At 44.0% G+C, this 25,420-nt stretch overlaps 2 protein-coding genes across 4 annotated transcripts in view; one reads left to right on the top strand and one right to left on the bottom strand.

Moving 5' to 3' along the window:
• The window catches only part of BCL2L13 (BCL2 like 13), a 35,821-nt gene extending 14,243 nt beyond the window's left edge, over nucleotides 1-21,578 (top strand). For 2 of the 3 annotated variants that reach the window (XM_009647915.2, XM_035903345.1), the window contains exons 5-6: nucleotides 5,638-5,781; nucleotides 17,289-21,578. In XM_009647915.2, the coding sequence (XP_009646210.1) occupies nucleotides 5,638-5,781; nucleotides 17,289-18,104 (960 nt within the window). In that variant the 3' untranslated portion in view covers nucleotides 18,105-21,578. The remainder of the gene's footprint in view (nucleotides 1-5,637; nucleotides 5,782-17,288) is intronic. The other variant, XR_004843197.1, reaches the window with a different exon arrangement.
• BID (BH3 interacting domain death agonist) overlaps nucleotides 18,344-25,420 on the bottom strand; it is a 25,065-nt gene continuing 17,988 nt past the window's right edge. Inside the window, exons 7-8 of the mRNA XM_035903346.1 lie at nucleotides 24,141-25,310; nucleotides 18,344-22,914 (exon numbers count right to left, since the gene is read on the bottom strand). Coding sequence (XP_035759239.1) covers nucleotides 25,302-25,310 — 9 coding nt within the window. The 3' untranslated portion in view covers nucleotides 18,344-22,914; nucleotides 24,141-25,301. The remainder of the gene's footprint in view (nucleotides 22,915-24,140; nucleotides 25,311-25,420) is intronic.

Raw genomic sequence — 25,420 nt, 5'->3', positions numbered from 1 at the left:
TGACTTTCATTTTGATATCTCTTGCATCTATTTGATCTCCACAGTGTTTTTTTACTAGGTACAGTTATGCTTCAGAGAGGAACAAGAATAACTTGGTTTTATTGTGAAATAATTTTGACTCTCAGAATGGTAGATGTGGACAAAATAGTTTTTAATTAGATAATTAAACAGAAGTCATCTAATGGAAGTATTAGGTCAATCTTCTTATAGTAGAAAGAAAAGTTAGAGTTGTTGCTTGACGTAATTTTTTTACAGTATTCACTAAACGTTTTTAAATTCCCAAGAGTGATTTATTATTTTAGCAGTTTGGTAATGAAATCCAAGATAGATGTTTTCATAGTATTTCTCTACTTTTCTTCGCTTCCATCTGAGGCTCAAAACATATGTCAAAAAATGCTAAACATGATGAAAATAAAAATTGATAGTATCTTCAGAATATAGAAATGGTTCAGAGAACCTAAGGATAGTGTTCCTACCTGGTTTCAGGAGTAGTTATCTCAAATGATATGAAGCTTCTTTTTAAAACAAAATGAAAAACTGTAAACGAACTATCTTACAATACTTTTAATGTAGAATGAGTAGAATTACTGTTCCCAGATTAATCTTTCATTAATCATTCAAATTCATCAACTTAGTCATTCTCTGATGGGTTCAGTGGGCATCAGAAAAAGAATGAAAGAATGAAATAACTATTTCTAAATTAAATCACAAATTGAGTATTAAAATTTAGCCTTAAATTTAAAATGGAACAAGAAATCTTTTTCCCTCATGAAATTTTTTTTCCAGAAATACTTCTCTCAACCAGATTTCCCTGCTGACTTCAGAAACTGATCATCTAACCAAGGGTGTGGTTTATTAAATATTGCTTGCCAAGTTACAGCCCCTGCCTCCAGCAATTATAATTGGCATGAGCACACTTTCAGTTTATTGTGTTGTGATTCATAGGATTTTAGTTTAAACAACCATGAAATCTGATTATCAAGAAAGTGGCTTAAGCTAGCACATTTTACTTTTTCAGTTGGTGAAAACTAAAACCAAGCATAAAACCAGTCATTGTAGCTCAGCTGGCAAGGGAAGAGGTGGATGGAGCTTGTCAGTTGCCCACTGCATCTCCATATGCTATTGCTACACACCTCTTGAAGACAGAGCCCTGGGGAGATGGATGAGCCACATTTGGGGTTTTACAATTCAGCCTCCATTGCTGCTATGTCCGTGCAGCCCCTGTGGCTAGTGGATTTTGGTCCCCATCAGCTTCTGAGTGAGGGTATCATCCAGAAGATGTCTTTGTCATTGTCTCTGCTTACCCGTAATATTTGTTGCTACAAAACAAGCACAAGCAAAGTGCAAGTCCACAAGCAAACCAGAATGGAAATTTTGTAGAATAGTACAGCATCTGTTTGTATTGTTTTTGTGGTAGCTTGATGCTTCAAGAATGCTGAGCAGTTCCTTTAATAATACTTGTTTTGAGGAAATAGAATACATCTATGTTGGTTTCATTTCCTTATAAATTCCTTTATCATCTTAATCAGAATTGTATTTTATAACAGAAGAGATCGAGATATCTTTCCTCCAATCTCAACCTAGCTTAGTTTTTATTCTAAAGAAGAAGCTGTTAGAAAAATAATTTTTGAAAGTAGCTATAAATAGACATAGTGTTAGGTCTAATTAGCAGGCATACAGCAGTAAAATGAGGCTGTGCTGGCCTCAAGTTTGTGAAAATCTGAAGGGTATATATTTAAATTGTCTCTATCAGGAGAACTGACGCTTACTCCCTTTTATGACTAAATAATAAGAAAACATACAACTAGCTGAGCAGAATAATAAATCAATCCCTGTTACATGCTCATGGGCCTTACATATCCTGTAGTTTCTTGGGTGCAGCAGAAATTGAAGATGCACAGTAGCTGTGGCAGATGTCAAAGTGTTAAAAATGTGGGAATACCGTCCCACAGACAGAATTCTGTGTGATCCAGGCTTGTGGTTTGATCCAGACTAGCAGAAATAAAACAATTGAAGCTAGTAGATTAAATGTGTTTTTAGTTACATGTAAGCTGTATCTGTTACGCTCCATAGTGGCATCTTGCACAGGAAGATGTTCTTTTTGCTTTCAGTAGCCTATGAACTAGTATATAAAATCTCACTTTAAATTTCTGAGCCTTTGCTGTTGTAGGCATGTATTGTTATACATATGTATCTATAAAAGCCCCACCTATTTAACGTATTGAATGCGATGCACTCGGAACGCCACACTGATCACTTAAAGGCCCCGTATCTCTGTGGCATAAAGCAGATTCAAAGTAGTCTTTGCAAATCTTCCTTGGTGTTGTGTGTATGAGAAACATGGCATATGGTTTCCTGGGAGGAATTGGATTACCTAGCTGGCTGGATGTTGAATGTGGACAAAGGCTTGATCTGTCTGGTTTACAATTGGGAAGGTGTAATTTTTAGTTGCACCAGTTTTCAAAGAACCTATTCATTATACAAGCATGAGCAGAAAGAAGACACTTCTAAATATAGCTGTTATTTTTTTCCATTTAAAAATGTGGATCTTTTCCAGAGTGCAGTGGTATGTTTGAATTGCTGAAGAGATCCAGTTAACTGACTAGCACATGGGATGTAAAGGAATGTTTTCAGTCACTAAAACATGAATATCAATCTGAATGGCAGGGTAAACTAATACATAGTAACATCAGTTCTTTCATTAACATCCCACAGTTTACCCCCAGACATTAGCAGTACTGGTTCTCTATAAAAGAATTTCAGGAAAATAAATTATTTCATGTATTTCTCAGAGATTGTGATGTGAAAATAATAGGCGTGGTGTTGGATTCTGTAAAGAAAAGGAGGAGTCTTCACCTTATTTCAAATACAAGGCTGTCATTAAAACAAAACAAAACCAAAACCACCTCAAACTTAAGGCAAATTATATTTCTGTAATAAAATAAAATAAATGTAATAAAGTTACGCTTTTTGCTTAAAATTGAATATTATATACATACTCCAAAATACATAACCCCACTATTGTACATCAGATAAAAGGATAACTAATACTGATATGAGAGTCAACTGAACTGGTAAGTAGATTAGCAGTCATCTTGTCCCATTTTTACTGATTAATGGCGCTAAAGAATAATACAACAAAAATGTAAGAAGTAATCGCGTAAAGAGTTAGATGAATTTTATGTTGAAATAGCCAAAAGGTACACAGAAGTGGCAGTTACTTTGGATATAGCTTCTTCAAAGTCTGTGAACTTTCTTTGTAGTATTTTTTTTTTTTTGCATACCTTTAAATTTGTAATATTGTACTATGGGATTGCCATAGTATAATTGACAAAAATCTTTCATTTACAAAATTAATCAGAAATCTTTGATAGTAAAGTGGTTTTTTTTCTTTAATGATTCCCTAGAAGTTTTCTCCTGCCAACTGTTTTCTGGCATGCTGTGCTTGATATTGTGTATGTTTTTCTTCAGTCAAAATATAAATAGCCCCTAGGCATTCCTTCCCAGGCATACTGGTGGAGGGAATTGCAGTTGCTTTGAATTGTTAAGGCCGTATTTTTACTTGGGTCTAGTTAAATCTCATCGCCATTCATGTAGCTGCTGTTATGTACAGAAAGCTGTTGATAACCTTTATGGAAGTACTGCAAAGGTAATTTCTTTCATGAACTTAGGGACAGTATCATGCAAACCTGTTCCTACTGCTACTGGTGTCAACGACAGAAGTGTCAATAATTTCAGCGGGAAAGGAAAACCACGCAGTGTTTGTTGGTCTGCATGGGACTGGATATTAGAGTTTGAATTTGGTCCCTCGCTCCTGAGGCCTGCAGGGATTGCTAAATTTGGGAAGAATGGATGGATTAGATATTTAAGTTGGCAAAGGAAGATGGCGATAATCATGTTCAGTATGCCAACATTTGAGCTCCCTTCATGTCCTAAGCAGCCTTTTTTTGCCTTTGTTTCTCTTGCTTTCAGCTTAAGTAAATGTCAAATATTTTTGAGATCTCAATGTTCGTGCTGCTGCAGAGTTATGTGGGTGTGCCCAAAACCTCTGAAAGATCCCTACTCTTGACAGCATGCTTTTTTTCTTTGATCCAAAAAAACTGAAGCTTCTTCTGACACTTACCTCACCTTGACCTGCTCCTTATGTTTGTGCACTGTAAGACTGCACCTACCTCTTCTGCCTCTGAGTTGAGATTAATTACAAGAAACTCAAAAAACCCCGAGGCTTTTAAAATTCAAGCACTATCTTGTTCCTAGTAAAGTGACTGCAGGCAGTGTTAACTGTTTGTCTCAGAAGAACAGTACCATAACCTGTCTGCCACAGTATTGGATCTCTTGGTTGTTAATCAGCTGGAACATCTTACATTTATCAGATTACAGGCATTTTTAACGCCACATCTGTTTTTAGTGATCCATCTCAGTGTGACTCCACCATGGATTTAGTACAAATCTCAAACCCATCCTACTTTTCCTATTCGTCTTCCTCCAGCTTTGCGTCCTAAGGTGTGATTTCTGGAATAGTAATGGAGGATATTTACAGAAAAGAAAAATCAGGCTGAAGGAGGAGGAGACTGGGAAAGGAAGGAGGCATTTGAAGTTCAGTCTGAGCAGTAGTATTAGCTGGCCTCTACTATGTGCAGCTGGGAAGCAACATTCTTATTTGTACAGTGAATAGATGTGCAATGCAGTTGTCACAAACTAGGTACAGTAAAGTTTACAAACATTTTTCTCTTGTACCATAATAGTGCTTTTTCAGATGCTAATGACTTCGATTCATACCAGTTTCCTGAACTTGGCAAAGTGCTGCATATAAACTTTGCCCAGAGGGCCACTTGCGTGCTCTAGGAGAATAAATTTAGAGTTTAAAAGTTCAAGTGCATGTTGTTTAGGCAAACAAAAACATAATTTCAGAAGGAAGTGTCTACAACTGCATACTAGAAAGGAGGTGGGTTCTCAGAGTCTTGCATCTTCCAGAGCAATTCACAGTTGGGTTAAGGCTGGGCATTCAGTAAAAGACAAAAGGCTTGGAAGGAGGAATGGGAGTAGCAAATGAGGGAGGGAAGTCTGTATGTGTTAAATTTGGCTAGGAGGGAGAGTTTAACAGGGAGAGGGGTTTGCGTTTGTCATTTTAGACATCTCTGTAACGTTATGCTGCTGGGAGGAGTTGTTTGTTTCTGTCCTGTCTGAAAGCCAAGTGTGAACTTGTGAAGAGACTGTCTAGTGCAGTGTATCTATTCAAGAATGTGTATGAGTTTGCTGTTTAAATACACTTTGGGTGCATATCCCTTCAAACCGTTTATTTCTTTCCATTTCTGGGGTAGCAAGTTCTGGACCTGTTTCTTTACCTCAATCTTATGTTGGGAAAAAATGGGTATTAAGAAAGCATGGCAGTCCTGTTCCATGAAACGCTCAAGTTAGGCTGTGGTGTTTGGCTTATCAGATTAAGTGCTTCTTTCCTAGTGAATTGTATTGTGTTTCTGCCTAGCATCTTCACAAAAATGAAGCCTATAGTCCCTGATATCTTTGGACTTGTAGATTCAGACCTTTTTTGTGGACCGTATGAATTATTCTGTTTTACTTACACAGTAGTACTGATAATGCTTCCTGTATTTATTAACAGTTCTTGGTTTTTTGAAGGTCTTGGTACCCTTGGTTCTGCTACAACAGTTTCTGATGGAGTTAACCAGACGGGGCCAGGAGCCACTGAGCGCGCTTGTGAACTTTGGGGTGACATATCTAGAAGACTATTCTGCAGACTATATCATTCAACAAGGAGGATGGGTAAGAAGACAATGTTTAATTTTCATACTTTGTTCAAAGCTTATTTGTAAGTGTGATAGTAGTCTTAACAGGTGTGAAAGTTAAGAGGCGTTGCTAGAAGTAAGCAGATGAGAGAAGGAATGCCCCAGAAAATGCAAAAAAAAAAAAAAAAAGCAGGAGGTCAGGACTATATAGTTGGAAAGGGATCTTGGGCAGTCACCTCTCAGCCCCAAGGCAGAACTAACTTTTACCATTCATTTCTGATGTTGACATTAAAGACCTATGCGACTGGACTCCACAGTTTCCCCAGGCAGTCTGTTCCAGTTGTTTGCGTGTCTGGTTTGTTGGGTTGCCATTGGAATTGAAGAAGTCCTCAAATGTCAAAAACCAACTAGTTTTCATACACTGTGTGTTAAGACGCTAATTTGTTGCTATATGGTGAGCTTTTGTTTGTATGTTCTTTCCTGTTAATATACATACAGAATTGCATTTAGAAGCAAACACCTGTAACAAGATACTGTGCCTGAGAGGCTCATCCTTTTAATATTATCTTCATACTCTGGTGACTGCTGGAAATGGTATATGGGTTTTCTTCCTCTTAAATTTCAGAGGGTTTTTTAGCAGATAAGTAATAGGGGAGCACTTCATAAAGAAATGTCAGTAGGTGCTAATTTATTTTTTTAATAAGTGATAAAATAGCTAATGTGTATTGGATTTTATAGCTATGTAGGAACATAGATAGAATGAGCAATCAAGACTTCTTTGTGCTGTATTTCCTTGTGGAAATCTTCAGTTCATGGTAACCAATGTTCCTGAGTCATGGCATGCTGAGAAAGTTTCATTTAAAAATACATCACAGAGGCAGCTCACAGCTGATGTGCTGGGTCTTGAAGGTAGAACTGTGCTAAAGGAGGCTGAGCTTTAGATTACTTGGTTTGGGAAGGATGCCAGATTTGAATGGAATTAATCTGGGATTAGTGAAGTGGCTCCAGCAAGTTGATTTATTCTAAAACGAAAAGCTGTTCAGGAAAACCCAGTGATTAAAAAGCGCTAGTAGGAAAAGTTTCATTCAGACAACTTCTTATATTCAGGACTTTACCTGAAGTTTGTTTTTAGAGTAGTTTGCTCCAGAATTTCTGCACGTCTGTACCTTCTTATAACCTTTCCCTTCCCAGCAATTGTGGATAATAGTTTTCAAAGCCTTCGGGAGGGATTGTTTGTCTTTAATGGACAGAAAAGCTAACAGCATACAATTAAATGACCTTAGGTCATTTGATAAATGCACTCAAATTTCAAAGTATTTTCATCACGGGGAAGGTCCATACTTGCAGCTTTGAAACAGATGGATGTTAGTGCTGTTTTGCTTTTCTGCTTTTTTTTTAACCTCAGAAAAGGCTGTGGTCTGTTCTCTAGCCCCTGTCTGAGGCCTGCTGTAAACATACTTAATACTGCGCAAAGCCTCTGAAAACAAGCAGCTTTCCAGCATGGCCTCCAAGGGAGGGGGCTGTGCTTTGTGTTTGTGTGACTGTGCATGTATGTACAGATCTGGGTAGTTGGTGTTTAATGGGCTACGAGCTTGTCTGTATACATCCAGTCAGGCATAAAATCAGACTGACATAAGCGGTACAGCAAACAAGCCAGAGCTATTTTTGAAACAGCAGAAGAGGCGAGGAAAGAGACAAGGTGATGAAAATCCTTTCCAGCCGAATTAATGTAGCTGCACTAACCCTTTGTGAGTTGCTGTGGGGATGGGTTTGGGGACCCACTGGGCTTGTGGCTTTATGTGGAGGAAGGGAATATATGGGTTTACTGTAATTTTTTTTTTTCTCTGTAAGGAAAATGTTTGTTTTTACTGAGTGGCATGCTTCTCGGTTTGTTCTGAGTCTGTGGGATGGTGTGCTGGGGATGGCAGTGGGGGGAGCGGGGCGTGGGGTAAGGGTGGGAGAGTTTGTTGTTTCTCAGAAGGGCCAGAGAAGAGCCGCCTGGCAGGCTGTTAGCCATCACGCAAGTGTTTTGCATTTTTTAAGATAAGCATCTGCCACAGGGGCTCTGTGTGCCGCATCAAGTTGTCAGTAATACTTTGCTAGAGCCATAAGGGCAATGTGTAAACCTGGGAGTCTCCAGTGAATTATGTTGCTGTGACAGTAAGAGGTTCGATTTTTGTGTTATTCCGGAGCACTGCGAAGATAGGTCTTTCCCACAGCTGCTAAGAGCTTACTTAAAACTGAGAAGATAGCAGAACAGCCTGTCTGCTTTTTCATGGATCAGGAGCAGAGGAGAGCTTCACAGGAGTCGGCTTTTCAGAGACGGACCTGCAAAATTCTGTAGTGTCTCTGGTGCTGTCTCTTTCCTTGGCACCATATGATTTGGGATCTTCCTCAATTTTTGGACTGAAGTCAACCTTTGCTAGGAGGGAAGTAGCCAGTTGAAGGTAAGGGGTCAGCTGAGCCCTTCCTATGCCCCACTGTGGATCTGTGCAGTCAGAATTTTACAGAGCTGTGTCATCCAGCGGGACCACTTGCTGCGTCATGCTGTGCAGCCAGGATGCGGCTGGAAGTGTTCCCAAGGTTCTGCATGTGTGCAAGACTTCAGGTTGTTTTGTGGGCTTGGGAGGCTTGTAGGTCCAGGAAAGCATCTGACTGAGGATGGTGAACAACAGTTAACTAGAGGCAAAATTGCTAGTTGAAGGGAATAAAGGTTGTTAAACTGGATAGCCATGCAGTAAATGTCAAGAAATCGGAAGGGCTTGTGAGGAATGGGAAATTTGGAATACTAGAGGTAGAGCCTCTGAGATGAGAAGTCACTTTTTGATTTTTTCATCCCACTCCTGCAGAGATACTGGTGGTGAGATGATGTGTTGAAACAATGAGTGTTCCCCTCCCATTTTCCCTTCAGGGACTAAAATTGTAATTCAGCTAACTTTTCATGGTAGGGTGGGTCTGGGATGTAATGGTTGGTTGGTGAGAGAATGGCTGGCGTATTTTTATGTTCAAGTGCATACAGTATTTTGATACTATCACTCTGGCTGTTGTGTATGCTGTGCCCCTTGGTATGTTTTACTGCTTTAGGGTGAAAGTCTTCCAAGTAGGAATGTCTGCAGTGCACTGCATATTGTGTTTGGATGCAGCTGGCAACATAAACATGAATGAAGAGATGAAAGGACGACTCCAGGTAGTTTACAATCTGTGAGATTTGCAGGTGGATGCCAGTTGAGTTTGGAGGACTGTAGGAAAGCAAGGAAATCTTGCTTCCTTCTGGACAGCCTCCCTCATTCACTAATTGCAGTGACAGGTTTGGCTGCAGCTCTTGCATTTACCCTGCTTGACTTTTAGTATGAGCTGTCCTTTTGGAGCAAAAAGCATGTTTGGCATTCCAGGTTCTCTGAATAGACACATTTCTTCCTCCTGACTTTCTGGTTTGAGCCCGAATGGTCACACTACGATCTCGTTCCCTTATCATCCTGAACCATCGCAAACCAATTCCCAGCCTGATTTAGCGGTAGCTTCATTCTTCTCTTTCCCGAAAGCAATGTTAGGGCTCAACAAACTGACATGCAGTGTACATGCTGTCCCCTCCCCTTTCCTCCTCTGCCCTCCCTTCTCCTCCTCTCCCCTCCCTTCCCTCCTGGTACCTCCCCTCCCTTTTTGCTCTCTCTGACTTCTCCAGGGCTGAATGCTGCTGCATCAGAAGCAATTCTTGGTCTCCTGGAAAAGCGCACAGTAAGGCCAGTCAGTTGGTAAGGATTTTTTTCCTCTTCCTTTCCCACCCCTCCTCCCAAATAATTTATTTATTTTCAAGCTCTGCGGATCCTGTTTTCCATGGTTAGATTTAATCTGTGTTGAAATAGTCTGGGAATGTCTTTAAGGAGGAAAAAGTATAAGATGACTTGTAAGCTAGCTGCTTTTTCTTTTCCCTTCAGATTCACATTCATGTTACAAGACCATCGGCTTTTCACTTGTTCAAAAGAGGTGAAATAAGTGCATGCAATCGGTGTTGATTGGTATTCAGTTAATAACCTTTCTTCTCTCAGTTAAGAGGCTGGTATTTGTATTTGTGACCCGTAGCTGAATTTGTCTCTGCCTTCCCAGGGTTCTTGTCTCATGATGTTTAGGTCTGGATTTGAATTTAACTAGTTATTTGCCCGTGTTGAAGGGAGTAAAAGTAAATTTCCTCGGAATATGCACAGTGTTTACAGTTTCATATCTCAGCCTTAGAAGAGCTGTTCTCTGTTTCCAGTGTTTTGTCTTGGGCTTTTCTGCCCATTTTAGACATTTACTTTGCTGCTGGTGATTGAATAATCTGTGTACTAGAGTCTGTTAACAGTCTGGAGGAGAAAAATGGTAAAGAAACACTTGTCATCCTGGGGAAGCAAGGCAGTCAGTTTGCGCTACTGAAGATTAAAATCTCCTTCTGCAGCCGTCCAGGTGTCTGCCTTGAGAATGACAATGCAGAAATAGAGAGACGTGCTTCACTGGGGGAGAGAGAAGTAAGTTTATATGATAGAGATGCGAGAAAGGGCAACCTAATTAAAGAAGTCCTAGAAAGGAGTTTTCCTTTCAAAATAATTATACGCTGCACTTGTATCATGGAACACTGCAGTGAAACGTCCACTTTTATTTGTATGTAACTTCTCTGGTACAGTAATAGATTATTTTTTAGGCACTGTGGCTGAAGGAGAAGGAACGTAATGGTCAAGGAGCAACTAGATCTCCTTTCTTTTTCTCTTTCCAACAACTTCAAATCGGTCTGTCTGAAGAAGTGGTCTCTTAAATTACTGAATTTACTTCAATTTAAACCGATAAGACTGAAGCCTTAAAGGGTGTTGCTTTGGTGCCGATTCTCTGCAGGTAGTAGAGGTTATGTTGGAGGGCAGGGGAAGGAATAGAATCATTTCTGCAGGCTGTTCTAGCCAGAGCATTCCTTGAAGGGATGAAAGCAGTGACTGCAATATCAGTGTGCTTTGATTTGGTTCGTGTGGCCTTTTTTTCTTTTTTTTTCCCCTCTTAATTTTATTACAAGTAAATTACAATACAGTCTTATTTGTGGACTCTGCTCTATTTTTCTTGGCTCCACCTATCTGGACAGTTTCACAAAGATGAATACTACAGTAAATGCCTGGGGGCTTTTTGTTACTTTTTAAATTTTAATTTATTGTTCTAGATCTGGGTGCCGTCAGCTGCCCCTTTTACAATCCATTTCTCTGAAGGATTAGCAGGGTAATGCTGTCAGCTCTGACTTCAGCGAGGGTCTGAAGAGGCATGGCATAGCAGGGCTGCGGACGGAGGTGTGGAGCAGATGGAACTGCAGTCCGGTAGGCGCGGGTGGGAGTGAAGCCGTCCCGACCCCACAGCAGCCGTCTGTGGGCACAGCCTTCGCCTGCTCAGCCCTCGGCACAGGCGGCACGTCACCAGCACACGGCTGCTCCTGTATCGCAGCTAGAAATCATGCGACAAGCATGTTCCCAGCTCTGGGGAAATCCGTTATTGTGGGAAATTTGCTTATTTCCCCAGAGGGAGATCTCTTGGGATCCCCAGACACAGACCACTTCATCACTCCTTGCCTTTTGTTTTCCAGACACTAGACTTTTAAGCACAAATGCATTTGATGGGTTCCTAGTACTCACACAGTCGCTGTAATGCTGTTGGTGCAAGGAAAGTAATGACTGAGCCTCATTTCTCTCTGTGGTAGGTTACGTTACAAGATAAAGTCAGTACTCTCGCCTAAGAAACTTCTAGCTGTGTTGAGTGTTTTAAATTTTTTGTCGTGGTAAATATTGCTATCCTGGAATGTTTGCATCCTGCCAGCATTTCCCCCTGTACTTCAAGCCACTCTTTTTCTTGGGTATTTTATGGGGGTCTGTTTAGTTTCAGGGAGAAGAAAAAAGTTCAGGGAACATAGATATTTTTATCTGCAAGGTTGCACTCCCCTCCGTCCTGTACACAGAATTTTTGCTTCTACTAGACAAAATCAAGATCTGGGGTGTAAGGGTGTCTTGCTGGGCTGTGTAGCTTTTCTGGGGGCTTTTTAGCATCTTTGGAGATGAGTTTTGTATGAGTTGCCTATCCACATCATTCCTTTCATGAACAGACTTAACTGTTACCTGCCTGCTCGTACTTCTGCTAAGAACTGAACCAGAGAGACCAGTGGAGCTTTTCAGAGCACTTGAAACAAAACTAAACCAAACCCTGGAAGAACAGACACAGTGTCCTCAGCAATTAGACGTAGTCGATTTGCATGTGTCTGGTCTTCTGAGCTTACAGGGCAGGCTTTCAAAGGCTTCTCTAAGATGCAGTAAATGCTCTGTTGGACACCTGAATGGTGACCTCTTTCCACTCGTTATCTAATAACATCTCCATTACAGATTCAGTGTGTACTACTATCCCTACTGCTTTTGTAGGAAGAAAGTTACTTTTATCTTTGAGACATTCAGAATTTTGATTTGAATACCTATTTCCACCAGAAGCAGCTTTACATAAATCAGGATGAAATTATTATTCTGGTAAATAAGGATGGGTTTTTTCTTATGCATAGTTCAAGTTTTTGCCCTTTAGCAACAATAACTACTATAGTCAGTAAGTCAGCTTGTTTGTATACAATTAATAACAGACCTATTAGAAAACTATGAAAAACAGTATAGTCATCATGAGAGTCAGTTTCCAAGTCTTTTTTTTTTGTTGTTGTTGTTATGTTTGCTGTCTTTAAATCATAATTGAAACTTGGCAGGTGTTTTTAAGTAGCAATTTCCTACTGTATGTTAAAGGTTGGTAGTGTTCTGAATCCACTGCTGAGAGTGATTTTCAGCAAAGTTCAGATTCCCGACACTGGCAGGACTGAATCCAAACGGAGGGGTTCTACTTATTGGAGGAGCTTTCAGATATTTTTTTCATTATTTTGTTACCAGTTTACACTTGTCTAGTGTAGCTCACCCTGTAGCATAACAGCTATCCTGAGGGCTAGTCTAGCACATTTATTAAAAAGTGCTTTCTGTCACTTGCAGAAGCCTTGTGGAAGATTTTTGCAAGTCAAACCCCATAGGCTGAGGGCAGTGATTGACTTCTGGAGCTCCTTTTTGAGGTCTGCAAATGCTACCATGACAGAATTAAGGTGATCTCAAGACTGTCTCATGTGCTGTGGACCATCCTTGTTGTGTTCTAGCCAAGAAGGGAACTACCCAGTTCTCCTTAACTTGCGCCAACTCTTCCCTCAAGTGGCAGGGGTTGGGATCAGGAGCGGCAGGGTGCTGCGGTGAGGGACTTAACTCTTGCTTCTCTAGACATACGTGACGTGGTTCTGTAAGTCATGCTGGATGAGGAAAAGAACTCTACGTTTGCAAGTCTCCCATCCCAAATTTGAAAAAGAGGAACTCTGGTCTGGTCTGGAGCAGTAGACTATGCGTTTACAGTAAACAAAGCAGATAAAGAAATGCTTACATACATGCCTTATTTACTGCTAAATCTAAAGAGTAGGGCTTATATAAGGCCTGAGGGTTATTAAAAATCCTTCCACATGTTCCATCCTGTCCTGAATTAATCTGCCTGTGGGAGCTTTGCTTCTGGGTCACATCTGTAGATGAATCAAGAGAATTGTCCTAAATGTCACGAAGTTTTTATTGCAGCTGTTTTAAAAGAAAAAACAAACCCAAATGACAAAAAAGTGCAAACCTCAACCGAATCGGCACAAAATCCTAGCTTCATCCTCTTGACTTCCTGAGTTAACTCTTAATTCAGCTCAAGAAATATTAATCATGTATCCTAAATAATGCCTATTACTGTCTGGCTTTTAATTTAAAACTTCATAAGCTGTTAATGAAAAAGTAGTGAAATTACCCATTGACACTTAGCGTGTCAGCTTTCCCCCAGGTTTCTCAACCTTGGGCGATCTGTCTCTTCAGGCTTGGGGAGTTGTGTCCCCAAGGCACTGACATGGAAGTTAAATTGTCTGTAAAGACAGAAAGGAATCGGCCAGGCTTTGTAAGGCTGATTTATAGGGATCCAGTGACTGATAACTTTTGAGGTCAGCGCAGCCTGCGTGGGAGAAGGAACAATAAAATGCTTGAGCCTGTTAGGCCCTCCCTCCCCTTGAAGGCAGGATGGGTGTGTGGTTGGTGCACATATTGATGAAATATTTGAAATGTTGCAGATTGCGCGTGTTCCCCGTATTACCATCCCGTCATTTCCTTACCCTCTCCGAAGCAGTTTATCCTGCACCTTACCCTCAGCACGTGCCCAGACCTTCCCTGTACGTTGCGAGAGGCGTATCTCCAGTGAAAGTGCTCCAGCAAAGCGCGTGGCCTTTAAGAAGTGCCCTGGTATGTGGGAATAACTAGAATAACTAATGCCCGATCCCTGTACGTCAATGTTGCCTCTCCCTCTCTTTGTTAACCTGCTGATGATCTGATATTACATCATACTGAGCTAAGATGTTTTGCTGGGCCGGGGCAGCTACTGGCCCACATGGTAGCTGTGGTAGTACTTTGTCTGTATTACTTCATTTTTGTCATGGTCAAATCACCTGTGGGTTCCCTCTGTTGAACAGCTTTGATTTTCCTTATGAGAGGAAAGGGAAGAGTTAAGAGTGGTGGGTCAGGAATAGAGCAGAAGCAGAGGCTGGAGGAATACGTCTTGAGAAGTACTAGGATGCCTTAAATTTCACCACAGTCTGTGCTCGATTGTCCCCGTTGACTATGGCTGGGTCTCTCCTCCCCACTGTGGGCTGCTGAGTCGCTGCTCAGAGGCACTTGGCTTTCGCCACGGTACAGCATACAACTTCAGGGGAATTTAGGCCATCTGAATATGGCCCTCGTTGGTGCTTTCTTTAGTTTATTATGGAAAAGAAGCTTGCTGCAATCGCCAGAGCTCACAAGCCTGTAGAAGCATAATGTGGTCTCTTTGGATCTGGTAACCTCTGCCTTTACTTAAGTTTCTTGGCTCTTCTTTTCCATTGCCCTTATTTTGGAATGCTGGTTGCTTCCTCCGAGGTTGTAGAGCTCAGTTTTGTTTTAATGGCCTGAGCTGCATTTAAAAAAAAAATTTAGTCCCTCTAGTGAAACATGAGGGTGCTGGAGTCTTGAACTGTCAGTCACTGCTCGCAGAACAGAGCTTGCTTTGGGTTTGTTGGCCTGTGTGTGGTAGCTGAACATTTCACAAATGTAATGCTTTATTAATTTTCATTTCATTCCGAATCAAGCCTTTGTGGTGATCCTTAAGCAGCTTGGTTGCTTTTAGCCCTTCCCCTGAGGAACTCTGTGCATCATTTATCTTTTTATTATCAGAATTTCTGAACAAGTTACCAAGCTGGATGATGTTTCCCACATCCAAGCAATTTAAAAGAAGAAAAGTTCCTTTTGACGTGTTCTACAAGATTCCTTTGCTCATGCACAAATATCTTCCAAAATTCCGTGGGCTGAGAAGATGACATTTACATTCCATCCCTGCCAAAATACATTATGAAATCCTTACGTTCCTGGTGCTGCCCGATACTACAGCCTCCACAATTGTACAAAAGCCTCCAGGAATGTGTCCATCGGGTTTTGCAAAATGGGAAGGCATTTTGGGGGAGCGGATAGAGAAACCTCACTCCTATACTCAACTCAGGCTCCACTGACCCCTTTTCACAAAGTTTATTGATGCGGTAATAATTTCCACCGTGAAAGATGAAAGTGTTGCTGCTCTCCTGTGCCTGCCAACTTGCTTTTCATTTTTTTGGTGGGTGTTTTTGTGTGTGTATAGATCCTTCCCCCTTCCAGGGAAGGGAGGAGTTGCAGTGTGTCTGGTGTCTCTGGAGAGAGCACATCCCTGTCTGTGGAGAGCCCGGGCCTCTTGTGCTTCCCTGAGAGAAGAGTGGATCGCTGCTGGCCCAGGCGCTATGACCTCTGCGAGAAACCATTGACTTGTAGGCCCTGAACTCCTTGCGTATTAGGAACTAAGTGATAATGGGGAGCTACCAAAGCCGAAACGCATTTTCCTTCTGCTCTCTAAGCCGGGCACTGGTATCGACTCAGCTCTTTGGGCATCAGTGCAAGCTGGTGCAGCTGCTGGCCCTGCTCCACCCCTGGTCGCACGCGTCCTCTGGGGCATCTCAGTGGGCCAGACTGGACACTGATCAGGGTTAAAAACAACTCGGCAAAATAAAGAATGTGTTCATTTTTAACTTGGATCAGTTCCTGACACAGACCACTGCGTGAATCTGTAAAAAGTTGTGGAGCAACCGAGGAGGTGTCTCAGAATGGGAATGGGAAACCATCGTTAGGACACTGGAGCAGGACCAACCCCCAAATTCACAGGTGTCGGGAAGGGTTTAAAAGGGAGGGGGACAACTGCTTGGAGTGCTTTAGGAGAGCTATTGTGTGCAGAAGGGAGCAGGAAGAAAGAGAACGAATGGATTTAAAATCTTTTTTTTCTTCATGTAATGATGGGGCTGTACAGGAAAGCTTGATAACTGAATGAGGAATTTGCACAGAAGGGACGCCCAGCACTGCAGTACTTGATAAAATGTTCAGACAATTTTTGTTAAGAGCAAAAAAGTAATTGAATCTTTGTTAATGGTTTCACAGACTTCTATTTTGTGGCATAACAAACTTTGGGGTTCCTCTCTGCCCCTCTCTCTTGTTTTTACGTTCTTGGTATCAACCATGTTAGGTTCTTCTGCTGCACTTAATTTTTTTTCCTCTTTCCCCTTGGAGCAAATATCTTCTGTGTTATGTACCCAGCAGTCCACACATGACGTGGACCGACAGTGCTGTCCTTTCCGTAAGGAGGGAATCAGTCAGTATTTTACACTTGCAGTTTCTCTAACTGGAGCACACTATGAAATTTTTAGGATGCCTACAGACTTCTCCTATCTAAGTAAAACCAGGCAAACCCCATCAGCATCTTCGGATGTCTGTGCTTGGTTGGTTGGTTTCACTTAAGTCGTATAGCCAAAGTTATGGTGACAGTCTCAGAAACTGAACTCCTTTAAGAACAGCTAAATTTGTTTGTAGCAAAATATGAGAATTACTGTAGATTCCAGCTTGTTGGTACAAAGTAGAAATAGAAGCTCCAGATAGCACTGGAAATAGGATAAAATTAATGTAAGAGAAACATGTTAGATGAAAACGGACAAGCAACACAGAGCACTTGCACAAAACGGAGGTGGGACTGGTGTTCAGCTGGGCTCAGGTACTCGTGTTCGCTTGCTTTTTCTTTGTTTTCGTTCCGTTTGGTTTCAGACTTTGGTATCTTGTTCTCTGGTTCATACTGCCCAGATGGTGTGTTTTGGTGAGGTACCTGGCGATGCAGTAACATCAGGGAAAGGAGGAGCTCCCAGCAAAGCTCTTCTAAGTGGTTCCATGCGCTGGAAATGCCAGCTGGACCACCGGGGTTTTGTAATCTCTTCTAAAATGTGGGTCAGACACCTGCTGCTCCTGCAGAGGCCCTCTCATCTTTCTTCCAGCCCTACTAGGTTTCCAGGTGTCCGGTTCCTTTCTGTACGGCGGAGGTAATGCTGAAGCCGTTGCTCACGTGTTGTGTCCTCCTTTTCCTTCGTAGGGGACGGTCTTTACTTTGGAATCCGAAGAGGAAGAGTACCCTGGGCTCATCGCAGAGGACAGTAATGACATCTACATCCTGACCAGTGACAACTCGGGACAGGTGAGCCCCCCGGAGTCCCCCACGGTGACCACGTCGTGGCAGTCGGAGAGCCTGCCCGTCTCCCTGTCAGCGAGTCAGAGCTGGCACACAGAGAGCCTGCCCGTCTCCCTGGGACCCGAGTCCTGGCAGCAAGTGGCCATGGATCCTGAAGAAGTCAAAAGCCTGGACAGCAACGGAGGGGGCGAAGAAAGGAGTGAGAACAACTCTTCCAACTCAGATATTGTTCACGTGGAGAAGGAAGAGATACCGGAGGGGATTGAGGAGGCGGTGGTGTCTGCAGCCGTCGCTGCAGAGCCCGTGCAGGCAGCGTATCCAGAACCCCCTGCTTCTTTACAGGAAGCAAAACCTCAAGCTGAAATCGCTGCTGTTGAAAAAGCACATCCCTCCGCACTTCTGCGTACAAAACAGGAGGAAAAGGGAAAAGTGGCCGAAGAGCTTGTTGAACCTGAAATCCCCGTATTAAGTAAACCTGTCCCAAAGTTAGCCCCATCAGAAGAAAAGGCTGCACCAGAACCTGAGAAAATACTGCTTCCAGGGGAAAAAAAAGTGGGGAAAGAGGGCCGTTTGGAAGAAATAGAAGAGAAATCCTCCGCCGCAGAGGAGAAGCCTATCTTATTGCCAGAAGGGAAATCTATATTGCTGTACGGTGGGGCTGCTGCGGTAGCTATATTAGCTGTAGCAGTCGGAGTAGCGCTGGCGCTTAGAAAAAAGTAACGGAGCTCTCTTGAGGAGGAGGAGGCGGGGGGGAGAGGGAAGAGAGCACGATCCAATTTTTGTAGTTGTGTTACCTAAAGGTTGAGCTGCCCGCTGTTTAATTGGACATTTGAGTAACTTAATGGTGATGGGGTGAGGTTGTTCAATAAGCCTCCAGCTATGGACAATCATGTTTTTAGTAGAATTGGGGGCGGGGACTGGTTTTTCGTGATTAAAGTACAGGGGTATTTTTAAAAAAAAATAATAATAATAAATTCTGCAAATTTAAGAACTTAAGTGCAGGTGCTGAAGAAAGGGGTGCTCGTACTCTAGGAACTGGAACGGAGAATCCCCAGGGGAAGGGGAGAGCCAGCTGCTGCTGACCCCTGGAGTTTTTGGCTTCTCAGAGTGACCGCTACTGCAGCTGTGCTGTCTTGTCACTTCCCGTCGCGCCCCCGAGCCCTCCCAAACCAACGTTAGCCAACCCGAGTCCTGTAGCGAGAGGCTGGTCTCCCTTTTGTCTCGGCTTCCTCTCAGGTACAGCACTGCTCCTCGTAACCTCGCAGGTTCCTCCGAAGCCCCCATGGGAGAGTGCTTATTCTTACCTCTTTGCTCACGCCCGTTTTGGCCCCTAACATTTACTGGAGCCCCATCCCGTAAAGATGCTGCCTCTCTGTAGCTGTATTATCTCTGAGCATCCTGGTGTTCCTGGGGGAGAGGCGCAGGATGGCCGCTTCGGCCGCCCAGGAAGGTGGGAGGGACACTGCCATTTGCTGGTTTGAGAATCCATTTGCTCCGCTCCTGCCCGGCCCGCGTTACTGCCACCCTTGAGCTACCAGAGGTGCAAAATTCATGCTGGACACGGGGCCGCTCTGATCAGTCCTCTGATAGCAGGGTACATCCAGCAAAGCTACGGCAAAATGAGGTGGAAGCGAGGCCGATGCCGCCCGTGCAATTCAAAGGTTCAATGCTATGCTGTCCTGCATCACGCTGCAGCCTGTATCGCCTTTCCCAGGTTAAGCACAGAGTGTATTTAGCCCTAACTCGGTCTTGGCTGTGACAGAATCCCAGATACACAGGGCAATGGATTCTGGTAACTGAGCAAAACAGCATTAAACATCTCCTCTTTCTGCCTGTTCCTGACCTCCCCCGCTGTGGTGTTCAGTGCGATTTCTTTTGCGACTCTGAATCTGTAATTAGCTAAGCCTACAGGGTCACATATGATGAGGAAGTTACTTTGGCAAAAGCTAAATCCCCTCTTCCTGCAGTCTCAGCGCTGCAAACGTGTGTGGAGAAAAACCTTTAAAGTATTGCCGTACGCATTAGTTACGTCGGACCCAACCACGAGTGTTCCTCTTCGGTGCGCGTTTGTGTCTCTGTCCTTGTCCGTACGGCAGCTCCGTGGGCAAGACCTTAGGCTTTCCTGGCAAAGCTACTGACGCATCTCTGCGGGTTCGTGCTGGCACTGTGGCTTAGACCAGGTGGAGGTAGGCGAAAGGGAACGCAGGATAATGTAAAAATTGAAATGCGAGCCTACAGGAAGCTTACTCTTCATGAAGCACAAAGACAAGGTACTTTATTTCTAAATAACCTTATCCTGAGCACGTCTCCTAATAAGCCTGTTCTTAAGTGATCTGAGAATGAAGAGATTTTAGCACATTCTCTATTTTACAATATTCTTGCTATATTTTTCCCATCCCACCCATATCCCAGGATGCTGGGAAGACAGTAAGAACCTGGCAGAGTCTGAGGAATTTTTTTTGTTTAAGCTTTTTTGAGAGTGGATTTTTTAGAAAACTTCTTGGGTTTTGAACTCGTGTGTGTGTGCGTGAAGTTGTTGAACACTGAACGGATGGATTGTCACGTATGTACAGCTGCTGTGGACCCAACGCAGGAGCTCTGGAGTTCTGGACTGCCCTGTTGATCTCTGATGGCTCTTTTTCCATGTACAAAGGGTAGCAGGTTGGCCTTAACAGAAAAAGAAACCCTTTACCACATTGCAAAATGTTTTTTTTTTTTTTTTTTTTTTTTCCATTTCCTGGTGCCCTGCTAGTGCTGACATCGCTGTGTTGTGTGCCCAGAACGGGTCACTGGGACCTCCTCATGCCACGGACTCTCTGGCATCTGCCTTCCCACCACGGCAGGTCCCTCTCCTGGCACCGTGTGGAGAGGAGAGGTGTCGTTACGCTGCTATTGTCACGGATGTGCACAAATGTTTTACAGTTCTGCTTCATTTCACGCATCACAACAGTGACAGAGTCCGTGAGGGTACCTGGTTGTTCCCACGTGGCAAGGGGCCGCTTTACTGCCCGGTACGTTGGGGTGGGCCTGCCCCTCTCCTGCTGCTTCGCTGACGGCTTTGGTTTCTTCTCGGGGTATGTTCTCTGTGGGAGAAGGGCCCTTGTTAACCCGACCTGCATCCTCTCCTTCCTGAAGATGAGGCGCCTACATCTGGGGCATCCTCTGTCTGTAGCCATGCAGCAGGTTACACAGAAGCACCTGCATTCTCTCCTGTAGCAAAGGTGGATTTTTTTTGGACATTCTGGATACCTTGTGCACCAACAGGGGGCGGGGGGGAGGGCAGGTGTTCTTTCAGCTCTTCTCTGTACATGGTTGTTTCAATAGCAGTGTGGCAGACGGGTACAGGACAGATGAGAATAAATCCGTGCCAGCTGGGGAAGAACCCCCTTTTAGCTTGTTGGCACATGGAGCCCAGTGGGGCATTAAATAAAAAGTCTCTTCTTCCACACACGGCTGTGAGAAGGTGGCAGCAGCAGTAAGGAAAAATGACTTTTTGGTTTGTGAAGCATTTTCATAGTGGGGCAGAAGCCTTGGAGTATCTGGTGTGTCGCTACATTTAATGGCGCATCAGCTGCACCACCATGTGTTTGGGTTGGTCCCTTCTTTATGTTATTCTCATTTTAGGGTCTTACGGATGTGACACATCAGCAAGAATTTGTACCGTCTTCTCCCTCACCCCACTGACCATGCATTTAGAAAATTTATCCTATAGCGTCTCTGGGAACGCTCATTTGGAGTCCCATGGTCAGAGCTGGGCCAGGCCCTGCGGAAGTCACCACAGGGCGGGTAAGCTCAGATGACGGCGTTCTTACAGGGTTGAGTGCCAGGCTGCTTGCTCTGTTGTGGGTGTGAATTAATTAGAAAACAGAAGGGCTTTTTTTCCCCCCTTATCTTCAAGTGTGTTAAAGTAATCCTAAACTGTAGGGTCCGCTTGCCCCGAACCGTGTGATGCGACCTCTTTGTAGTGGCTCCCTCGCAGCTGGCAGAGGAAAGGCAGTCGCTATATACTTACGAAAGGGCGTATAGAATTACTCTCACTTGTGTTGCTTATCCCCTTCCCAAAAGTGCCTCAATATCTGTCCTCGAGTGGCCTGTACCGTAATAAAATATCTACCTTAGACCCAATCTTTCTTCACTTTATCCTTCTCTGCAGCATACCCTAAAGCTGAGGTGCTAAAACAGCACGAGACTGGAAAAAAAAAAAAAAAAAAAAAAAAAAGTGTTAAATACATAAGGAACTTGCAGTGGGTAGCATGCTTAAAGAGCTGGCAAGTAAAAGGATTTCAAGATAAGGTGCAACTTAACTTAAAATTTCAGTTGTGCTTAACTCTAGGCTGTGCTCACTTGGGTGTTGAGGCTGGGCAAGGTCTTCAGCGAGCATTCCTGGAAGAGGCTGGGAGCAGAGACTGAAACCCAGGCTCCCTCCACGGCATAAAAGCCCATGCCAGGTTGCAGCCACGTGCTGGGCAAGAGCCAGGTGGACGCCTGCCTCCCCAGTCCCTCCCGCACCGAGGCAGCTCGAAAACTTTAGCTCATGGGGCCAGGTGGGCACTGAGTAGGGGTGTTCAGGGTGGCAATTTGGCTGCTGAAGAATACTGAGAATAGCTTCCATCTAAAATACTGGGGCTGGCACGATGACACAAGCCTGAGCCACGCGAGCACCGCTCCTGCAGCCTTTGGGCCATGCTCTGAACAGCAGCTCCTAGCATGGAGCCAGGCCCGGCAGCAGCAAGGTGTCTGCTCAGTATTGCACCTGCTTGTGGAGACCAGGTTAATGTCTGCCTGGTGGTGATGTGCCTGCTGGGCTGGTGCTTGCAGCTGGTTGTTTCTTTCTTAACCTGCCTTCTAGAGAGCAAAAGTACCACTGCGAGGCACCGTCCCTGGTAGTGAGGGGTTGATATCCCCACCTCCCATCCTGGCGGAGGGCTGAAAGCAAGGTCTGTTGCCAGAATCCTGTTTGCTCCCATTTCGTGTAGCTCTGGGCACAGCGAGGCTAATGCTGCAGGCTGTATTTTTTAACCTAATCAATGCTTTCTAATGGTCACAAATGAGGAAGAAAAGTCTCACTAGTACTAAATAAGGGAAGTTCTGAAGTTTAGTGGTTTTTTTTTATTTTAGTGAGTGTAGCAGACAAAATAATCTGAGGTCATAAACCTTCCCTTCAGCTACAGTGGTACAGCAGGCCTAGCAAAGCCCTAGTAAGGTAGATGGTGTTAGTCTGGCAAAAAAGTAGCAGTGCTTCTGGGAGCAGAGTCTCTCAGTCACTGGACCAGAGGCAAGCTCATGGTACACAATTTGGAAGTGCAATTAATGGGGGGGTGAAGGGGTGACCACAGTCCCAGGTACCCTGCCTAGGTAGAGCCCAGGTCTGCACTAGAACAGCTCATTCCAGGCATGAAATGTACTGAAGGTCAACTCATCCATGCATATCTACTCCAAGGAGAGCAGACACATAGCTTCAGCAGGTTACTCACAGGAAAAAGTGTTTCCCAGTAAAGCCCAGGGAGGTGAGGCACATAATCTCCAGTACCTGTTGAAGGCAGAAGATGTGCATGACTTGAATTTGGCTTGCTCTGCTTAATTTCAGCACCAGGAAGGTTATGAGAACAGTATTGCTTTGACTCCATGGATGTATCTGCACTTCAGGGTACAAGCTCTGTATTGCCATTTAAAAAAAAAAAAAAAAAAAACCACCAGGTTGTAGGGTGTTTGTAAAATTTAAGGCACCCCAGTGGTGGCAGAGCTGGGGCTCAGGCCTGCAGGCAGCAGGGCCGGCTGTAGGCAAGGTTGGGGCATGGTAGGCATTGTAGGCATGGCCCCGGCTGGGGCACGAGCACTGCACCAGCCTTACATGCAGGGGAACCACAACACAACATCCCTCAACTCCACCTCCTTAAGTTATTTAACTAATTTTTTTTTTTTTTTTCCTCTACTTAGGGCTGACCCTCTCTTGGTCTCTTAGGTAGGCAGACTTGCTTCCTCCTAGCTGGAGGTCTGTGGTTGGGCTGTAGAAGTGGGGGAGCTACAGTTAGCTTCCAGTGGAAGCTGCTTTTGATCTCCATGCAGTATCTGCGGGGGAGGGAAGGAACGCTGTGGAGTGACTGGGACAGAACAAGCTGCGGAGGATGCATCTCACTGCTCTACCTTTAGGGGGTCTCTCCCCATTTTTAACTTGCAATATAAGCTTTTATTTGAGTGTAAAGCTAAAGCCCACTCAGACCAAAAGAATGCCACTTGATTTGTTAAGTAGCAAAGAGTAATGGGACTGACACTGAAGCATGGGTGTTGGGGGACATCTTCTCCTGGGCTGCTGCTGGGTGGCAGCAGATAGCGCTGGACAGGCAGAGCTTTCAGATTCTGTTCTCAAGAGGCCTGCCGAGGGGAAGAGACCCTGACTGATCCTCAAGTCACCCATTACCCAAGGAACTGGTCATATTGTTCCTTTTAATATGCAAGTGCAGCCCTCTTGGGGAAAACTGTCTAAAGCTTCTTGTGCCATTTGGTTAATAAAAGCGTTTCCACCTTTAAAAGAAAGTTCTTTCCAGCTTCATTGTTCTCTATTCAGTTGAAGTGAAGGGGTATGTGCATTTTTCCCTCTGCTAATGGGACACTGCTGTTAAGACCATGCCCCCAGGTTGCACTTTAATAAATGGTACAGTTTTCAAAAACAATGTATAGACTACTTCTGGGCTTCCCCCCCCCCCCCCCCCTTTCTTCTCAAGCACAAAAAGAAATAAAAAAGGTGATTTTACTTACACAAGATTTGCTTATGCAAGGCCAGGACCAGAGTGTCTCTTGCTGCCAGCTACATCATAAGCAGTAGCAAAGCAGAGGGATGCCATGAGAACTTGCACACACACACACAAAAAATGACAACACCAAGAAAAAGTCCAGGTGGAAACCAAAGTTCTTAAGAGCTGTATTGCCATGAGAACTGATGGTTTTATTTAAGTTAAAAAAACCCACAAAATATTTACAACTTTTCAAAAGTTCACAGGCAGCTGGATCACAGGTGCAGCCTTTACCACCTTGTGTGTGATTACAGGTGTGTACCAAACCACCTGAGTCCAAGTTTGTGGAACCTGAGATGTCACTGCAATACACTCAGTAAGTGATGCCAGGTATTATTCCTCATCCAAGGCTGATATTTTTTCTTCCCTTTATAGCAAGATATTCTAAAGCTAAACACTTTTCCTCAAGCATATCCAGGTTTTGTTCCCTGAAAGAATTCGCTTCGTACCTACCCCCGCCCCTTGCTTTACATTTCTAGTTCAGCTTTACTTTCTAAGCAAGCATGGGTTTATGGCAATTGATACTGAAGCATCTTTACTTTAGCCTTCCCTGGCCAGACACCCCCTATCTCCTTTAGGGTTGTTTCCTCTTGCTGCCAGCTCCCCTCTAAGACCTACCTGATGTTCCCCCCCTCCGGTGATCTGCGCTCTACAGCCTGAGGCCTTCCTGGGGACAATTGACACTCGGCATGGCTCAGCTGCAGCACCAGGAGCAGGGCCGATAAGAGAACTAAAGCAAAATGCTACAGCTAATGAGAAAAAAAAAATACTGAGAGGGCAGGCTCTGCAGCCCACAGCATTTCCCCTGGAGGGAGAAGCCAGGGTCTGCACAAAATCTGCTACTGCTAAAAAAAAAAAAATAATAACCAACAAAAACAACTATTATAAAATGAGAAAGGGCAAGCACTACTCCTTACAGGTACTGGCAGAGCTGGCATGCAGCGCACACTACCATCGTTGCTGGGCTAGTCTACAAAAGCCTATCTACGAAGCTCTGCCTTCCCTTTCACAGCTGTATCTCAGAAGTTGAGAGAAAAACCGAGTTGCATACACCAAGAAAAAGTAAAAAGCCTTCCAGAATCCACACACTGCATGCATGCTCCACACAGGGGGCCGGAGAGCTCACTCAGCGCAGCTAGAGGGGGGGGAAAAAAAAGAGAACCAGCATTAGGAGCAGCGCGTCCCCCTCCCCCCCGCTCTTTGCATGTCCCCAGCGCCACCCAGCGCCCCTCAGCCTGCCACCTG

Source organism: Egretta garzetta, unplaced genomic scaffold (genome assembly GCF_000687185.1).
Source record: "Egretta garzetta isolate BGI_Z169 unplaced genomic scaffold, ASM68718v1 scaffold511, whole genome shotgun sequence".
Taxonomy (NCBI): Eukaryota; Metazoa; Chordata; class Aves; order Pelecaniformes; family Ardeidae; genus Egretta; species Egretta garzetta.
Note: the sequence above shows the minus strand (reverse complement) of the source record. Positions and strands in the feature narration are given on the sequence as shown.